The 7,516-nt window shown below is 35.2% G+C and overlaps 1 protein-coding gene across 1 annotated transcript in view; it reads left to right on the top strand.

Moving 5' to 3' along the window:
• The first annotated feature begins 757 nt into the window (after positions 1–757).
• The window catches only part of LOC121859598 (E3 ubiquitin-protein ligase CHIP-like), a 14,884-nt gene continuing 8,125 nt past the window's right edge, over positions 758–7,516 (top strand). Inside the window, 8 exon segments of the mRNA XM_042356535.1 lie at positions 758–871; positions 874–917; positions 3,685–3,788; positions 3,790–3,849; positions 3,851–3,870; positions 5,396–5,470; positions 5,473–5,522; positions 7,363–7,418. Coding sequence (XP_042212469.1) covers positions 829–871; positions 874–917; positions 3,685–3,788; positions 3,790–3,849; positions 3,851–3,870; positions 5,396–5,470; positions 5,473–5,522; positions 7,363–7,418 — 452 coding nt within the window. The 5' untranslated portion in view covers positions 758–828.

Here is a 7,516-nt window from a genome sequence, read left to right as displayed (position 1 = left end):
AAAAATAGATATTACTCTCCCGGGACCCTTGACTTACACTTCACTGAATTTCAATATACATTTTATTAGAATATACCCGTTTCTCTTTACACTTTTGCAAATCATACAAAGAAATCAAGAAACCACCAGGTTAACCGACACGGAACACTCAACACTACACTGCTTTGGTGTCAACGCTGGCGATCTGAAAGTTCTCAACGCCTCGTTCTATGGGACCTCGCCCGCGTTCCCTGAAAAAAACGGTGTACCACCACCAATGACAAGGCGTGACTGAAGAAAAACGCTGGGCACGTTTTAACAGAAACCTGGAACAAAAATCAATCCGAAATTTGTTAAAATATGTCTTTAATAATATTAAATCATAGTTTTTCGACTGTCCTTACACGATTATATCTGCTAAAATTTCATGGGAATTCAAAATTTGGTGGTGAAGTCACATTCCCGTTGCGCCACTGCCTAGCTTGTATACTTCACTACAATGTCATTTAAAAGTAAAATCACAATTTCAACAGCCTAGATTCGCCCCAGAATGTAAGGAGCTCTTGACATTTCAACAGGCACGTATTGGGTACACTTTATACATCTTGCACAAGGGCAATTTCTTGCAAAGATTTAATAAAGACGCGTGTAATTAGAAAATTAACCTTTTCTGTTATGATTTTCCCTATACATTTTATCCATTTTTGTCACATACAAAATAAAATAATGTTTCAAACAGTACGCTTCCTGTGCTCACTTGTCTTCCCTCTATCAGCTGATGGTGATTGTAAACAAACAAGTTGGCGACAGGGAACAGTTAGGAGGACTGTGTTTAGCCTGTCACGAATAATGACGGACGTGGAACTCAAAAACAGAGGCAACAAGCTTTTTCTGTCAGGAAATTTGACGAAGCAATTAAATGTTACACTGACGCGATTGTGAGTGAAATATTTGATCTCCAAAGTAGTTTGGCCTCGTCTCGACTACTTTGCTGATGTATTGTAGGCCTCACACACCTCTCACCTAAGCACGTTACCCATTTAATCTAGAGCTTACGAGTTTATAGACAACATCAGCACTAACTTCACTGTAGCTTTTAATCATGGTTATAAATAAGGTGTTTGTTTCAAATATTACTTGTTAAGATTATTCCATGGTTAAGGAAATTACGTACTATTGGTGTGACACACGAGACGATGATATAAAAATATTTGGTTTAATTTTGTTTTACAGATCATGGACGTATAATACTCTGGAACAAAGGTGTGAATTGACCACTATAGTGTATGTTTTTCCCAGCAGAGAAGATATGCCGCCCCTCCTGTCTGATTTCGTCCTAAAGTAATGATGTATTTCTAAATGAGTTTATTCATAATCGTAGGGATGACCGTTTATGACGAGAAAGATATTCATTATATAAAGGTACATACATTCAATGTATGTATACAGCCTGAACAACATCAACCTAGAAATCGACTCGTGAAAGAGACGGTACTTGCCAAGCCGGACCTATGGCTAGAAAACAGTGTGTTAATGTTGAAATAAGGTTTATATCTAGAAGTGCAAGTAATAAGAGTGCAGAGGTCTTATTGCAACTATATCTTATGCACTAGTCAGGCGCACCGATTATGCGGTTCAGTTCTGGTGCCCTTATTATAGAATGGATATCAATTCACTGGAGTCGGTGCTGCGAAGAATGACGAAAATGATTCGGGACTTAGAAACCTTCCATATCAAGATAGATTAAAGAACTAAACTTGCATTCCCTAGAAAGGCGAAGAGTCGGGGAGATATGATGAAAGTATTTAATGGGTGAAGAATCAATGGAGAGATGTAGATAAAGTTCTTATAATATCCAAGCAGGATAGGACTCGTAACAACTGATTTAAGTTGGATAAGTTTAGGTTTAGGAGATAGGAAGGAACTGGTTCAAAAATAGGGTAGTGGACGAGTGGAACAAGCAGCAACTTTGTAGTAAGTGCTGGAATGCTGGGGAGTTTAAAAGGAGGCTAGATAGATTCATGGATGATAGAAGTGGTAGTAACTCTCGACGGAGCTGCCATGCACAAGCCAACTATTGCAGACTCCTTATTTTTTTAATGTTTTATGTTTGTTCATTATTTCAAACATGAGCACGTAGGAAGTTTATCAGAAATCTTATACATAAATTAACTGTTAAACTCGGTAGCAAATTCACACTTTAAGAGGACACATTTATTATACAGTACTGTATTTTCGGCTTAGAAGGCGCTGCACCGTGGAAGACTCACTGATTTTGGAAATGTAATTCTAGTTAACTTTTTATACTTACTAACTGACACCAGTGAAACCGTTGCTTGATATACAGCCCTTTTGGCACAAGTACACACACCACTTTGCATATCATCACTTATAACTGTATCAGTTTTCATTTTCATCAATTTAAAAAATAATAATCTGTATATGTGGTGGAAATATTTAATACAGCACTCATTTTCTACACCTGGTCACCTCCATCTAATGGGCTATAGTGTTTACATTCTTTCTCTTGTTTTTGTCGGTATGACAACACGGAAATATTTTCAATAGTAGAAGGTAAGCAAATGCAAACATGTATATCAATGTCTAAATAAAAAAAATCTTTATTTAAAAAAAAAATGAAAGTAAAAAAGCAACTCGGTAAAATCAGTTGAATTAAAAGTGCAAACAATAAAATGACAAAAACTGTAAATCTCAATATCATGTCCAGTAAAACAGTCAAAAACATTTTATTCATCTTCAAATCCTGGTTTATTAGGATGTTGTTTTATTACAGGTAGTAATTCGCCCCAAAAGTACAGTACCTGGCAACTCTGGGGATACTGACAGGAGCTACAGAAGAACAATATATCACATACAGTTGACCTCAAGAGTTAACAAAACACAATGTGACCTCACATGATTCCTGGTCAAAAAATTTACTGGGTTAGAAAACCTGTTGCCCCAATGACCTCCATGACTTACCTCAATCCATTTCATCCATTTCTGACAAAGAATATTCACCGAGATCCTTCTTCAGGGCTTGTTTGACACTAACCGCATCCAGCCCATATGAGAGCGCGTGCTGATCGTTATAAGAACAGCAGTCCCAACCATTGTAAAATTATCAATAACTCGGAATCACCAGTGTATTCACTCACAGCCAATCTTACCTTTTGTGCTGTCACTATGTTAAAATGCCCTGTAGTATAACCTTCTCCCCATCTAGTTATTATATATCATATTTGTATCACTTATATTACTTGTATTATATTTGTCAATCAAGTGACCCATTCCCATATTTTCCCATTATACTACTGTATATTTTCAGCCTTTTGGCTGCCATGCTCTTCAATAAACTGTTAATTATTTATTATTATTATTTTATTTTATTATTTTATTATTATTATTATTATTTTATTATTATTATTATTATTATTAGTAGTAGTAGTAGTAGTAGTAGTAGTAGTAGTAGTAGTAGTAAAAATATTATTATTGTGTTTAAACTGCAAAACAACAGGAAGAGGGCTGCAGCCCTTACACCTCACCTAATTGATATAAACCACTCATGAGCTATATTGTATCTATTTAGTGATTCATATTCCCAGAATTACATATAGTTCAGTTATGGTTTTTGTAAAAATTCAGTTCATACTGCATGTAGATGAGAAGATAAGGTGATATTATTAATCATTTTATCCTTTTCAGTCAAAAACCATCAGTTGCTGTCTACTACACAAACAGGCACTATGCAACTTAAAGCTCAAGAGATGGAATTGGTTGTCAGGATTGCGAACATCCCTAGAAATAGATCCTTATAGTAAACACATTACTTGCCAGCCAGGCCCTGCTTGAAACAGATAACTTTGATGAGCATTAAACATTTACAGAGAGGTAAGTTCCTTTACTTTACTCATTTAATTTTGTCTCATCATTATTACATTTAACATTCTACATTATTACTGTACTGTATTTATAGTATCCCTGTAGACTGTAGTTACATTTAAAAATAATTACATTTCAGTTTATGGGCAATACCCTGACAGTACAAACTGATCTTTTACTTATTAATTTTGATCATTAAGTTCACTGTGCTCTATATACAGTACAGCATGTGGCACACCTGCCAACAGTCACTGTTGCCAAGTTGGTGATTCTAGCACCAGACTTACTGTATCATATTTATGCATTGTGACTTGAAAAACACCAGAGAAATTTTTATACTGTATTAAAATGTTTCAGGAATTTTAGTGGGATATTTACAGGTATTCAGTTTATGAGTATTTAAAGTTTATGAAAATTTGTGCTGTTTGATTTACAAACACAGGCATCATATGGGGCATAATTACTTTGTGTGTACTGTTTATAGATGGGGTTCAGATGCTAACTCTGCCTCCTCAAGGAAAAGGAAATGATGCTTTTGCTGACAAACATCCCAAAGTTAAAAAAATCTCCACTGTTTCCTGATCCTTTCCTTAGTAATAATGAAAATGTGCTAGAATAGTACAGCTTTTATATTGGTAAGCTTAATGTGCAATGTTAGTAAGTCTATAAATAAGCTTTCAGTGTGTTATCATTCTCCTATAATCACCACTTAACTTACTCCTCAAACTCAGTGATGTAAAGTAGCTTGCTCCTCACAGTAACTCAGCCACTTGCCTGATTTTCCGATTTCTCCTCAATTACTCTCATGTAATATATGGAAAATTTTATAATTATGCTAATTATGTGCAACAAAGGTGTAGAGTTATAAGAGAGATGTGAAAATTAGCAATGAAGAAATGTTTGGAGGTGTGAATATTGTCAGCAACACACAAGGAGCATGAGCTGAGACGAAGTTTAATGCCTGGACAGCTGGCAGGTGGCTGATTGTTTTCTCTGTTGTCTTTAAGATCCCCTATACTACTTTTAAACATCTGAAGCCGACTCTTGGTGAAATTACAGTGAGTTGGAATTTTCAGTTTCTCATAGATTGTCCTTGATCCAGCTATTACACTATCAATTTACATTTCATTTAGTACCGCTAAACTTGGCTCTAGCAGTTTTGTGTTTGTTTGAGGACATTGTGAAATCAATAGAAATTTAAGGTAATGCGATAACTCATGAGGGGTCGAGTGTCAATTTTTTTTAATGCCATAGAAAACATACAGGTATTTCTAATTATGTAATGGAAGTCATTATTAACCCCTTGTGTAAACACATTGCCACTGTACCACAAACACCACCGATGTTATAGAATTGACTGAATATATCATTGCATTTGTATAATGCAGTATTGTTTACTATTATTAATGTACAATGTTACTTAATTCATTCGTTGGTGTAAATTAATTTAATTTCTACTATATTATCATGAGTGTTACAGAGTTATAATTAAACAAAATCTTATAATAAGTTCTCCTTTTTACCCTGAAAACAGAACAGGATCTTGCCAAGGAGCAGAAGGTGAACTATGGTGACGACATTGCCCGTATGATTCGAGTGGCTCGAACGCACGATTTAATGTGGCAGAAGAAAAGAGAATCTCCCAAGAAATTGAACTACAGGTATGATAGTTGTTTCATTAGTTGATGTTTGCTCATGTACCTTCATTATGGCAATTCACTAGTATAGTATTCCATTAAATGTAGCTTTGACATCAGTTTCACAGGCTTTTTCATAACAGAATAATCGTCCTTAAGCACAGTAACACGATCACTGTAAGCAACCTGGCAGGATGGTCTTTATTCAGGATATGAACCCCATGTACTGTACTTATACAACGTAGAGAACAGGGTGTCTCAAAATGTATACACACACCTTACAGATACAGTATTTGTGAATGCTTGTATGTATTACAACAGCAACATTATCCCCGGTTGTGATGTGTGTGGTCTCCCATTTTCTGAGACACTCTGTATATAGTTATGATATTGTTTCTGTAAGTATTATAATAGCTCTTTTAATACATTATGTGCAGCTATTTCCTGAGGCTTCTAGAGTATGATTTTTCCCTTCAAAAACAAAGTTCAACACAGACTCATGTTGTATGTTGGGAACTTTGCATCACTGTGTTTGTGTCTTGTGGTGTGTTTGTTTCCTCTTACTTTTCTCTATAAGAAGAAATACAGACAATTTGATTGTATCTTTACCATAAAAAGAGTTTAGACGAGGGGTAGTTTGTGTACATAATGACCCATAAAGAAAACCAGGCAAATCATCACAAATTTAACTGAAGTAACAAAGGTTAGACATTTATTTCAGAGTTAATCATTTTTATTTTTTCACATTTATATTCATCTTCTACCTTTTTTCAGCATAATTGTAGATAATTATGTTGGTCAGTGGGATTCTGTGCAGTCTGTCAGTGGAGACAATGTGGCATGTTAGTTGTCTTACCCCTGAGATAATTATAGTTAGTGGGCACCACAAACATATATTTCTTATGATTTAAAAGCATATAAAGTCTTTGTATGGTGCTGTAACATGGAACTGAAGATGTATATGTACTGTACTAAACATTTAGATTATACACCACTTTATGAACAACTTACATGATTCTGCAGAGATACAGTATATAAAAGTGATACATGATACAGGTTTATCTTTATTACTCTTATTTATGACCCAGAACCCACCATAAGGTCATGTGTATTTCCATCTAATCTGTGAAAAGTGAAGGTGGGTCCCCAAGCCTGGCAACCTATTGAGGGCGGTGTGGGTACAGTTCACCTTTGATACTTTCAGCTTACAACTAATTATTTCTTGAAGCTAAAGTTGCCACCAAGGCTGAAGACCTTACATGTTGTAGGACCAACTCACTTCCAGCCATTTCTGTTCACAATGGACACAGGTATGGCTGAAGGCACTTTTGGACAGTGCGGATAATGCACATTGTATACGTAGCACATTTTCTGTACAGTACACACTGAAGCAGCATGGCCAATACTGCCTTGACCACCTGCACTTTCCCCACTTGGAGCTGAAGAAAAGTTCAGATCTTAATTCTACAAAATATATGCTGATCTGTACCACTAATTTCAATGCCAAGTCTGGTAAAGCAACATTCCTCTGTACTGTAAGGAGATACTGTATGGTGATGATGTTGAAAATGTACAGAGAAAATCAGATCCTTTTAATGTAGCTATTACAGGTACTTGTAAATAATTGTTTTCCATTAATACTATGAGCAGTCAAATTCTTTTCTTAATAATTATTTGATGTCATACAATAAGCAAAATTTACTTTTGATAATGGTATATAATATTATGATGGCAGCTGGAAGATAACTGATTTGATACATGAAGTTGTTTTTATATAGTATTTTTTATCCTGTTTATAATATACTAAGAATCCATAGTGCAATATAGCAGTGATTTTTGTTAACTCTCCTTATTTTTATTTCAGACCTATATGAACAGATTAATTTTAGAAGATCGCGACCGCAAATCGATGAAGACGGAGTAAATATGAAAATAGCGATGATAAATCACAAGATGAGGTCATGAGGATAGAGGAGCAGACAGTGAGTGAATCTGTTGTTGTAGTGTATCCAGCTGAC

This window comes from Homarus americanus, unplaced genomic scaffold, assembly GCF_018991925.1.
Source record: "Homarus americanus isolate GMGI-L3 unplaced genomic scaffold, GMGI_Hamer_2.0 scaffold7626, whole genome shotgun sequence".
NCBI classification, from domain to species: Eukaryota; Metazoa; Arthropoda; class Malacostraca; order Decapoda; family Nephropidae; genus Homarus; species Homarus americanus.
This window is presented reverse-complemented; position numbering and strand designations above follow the sequence as displayed.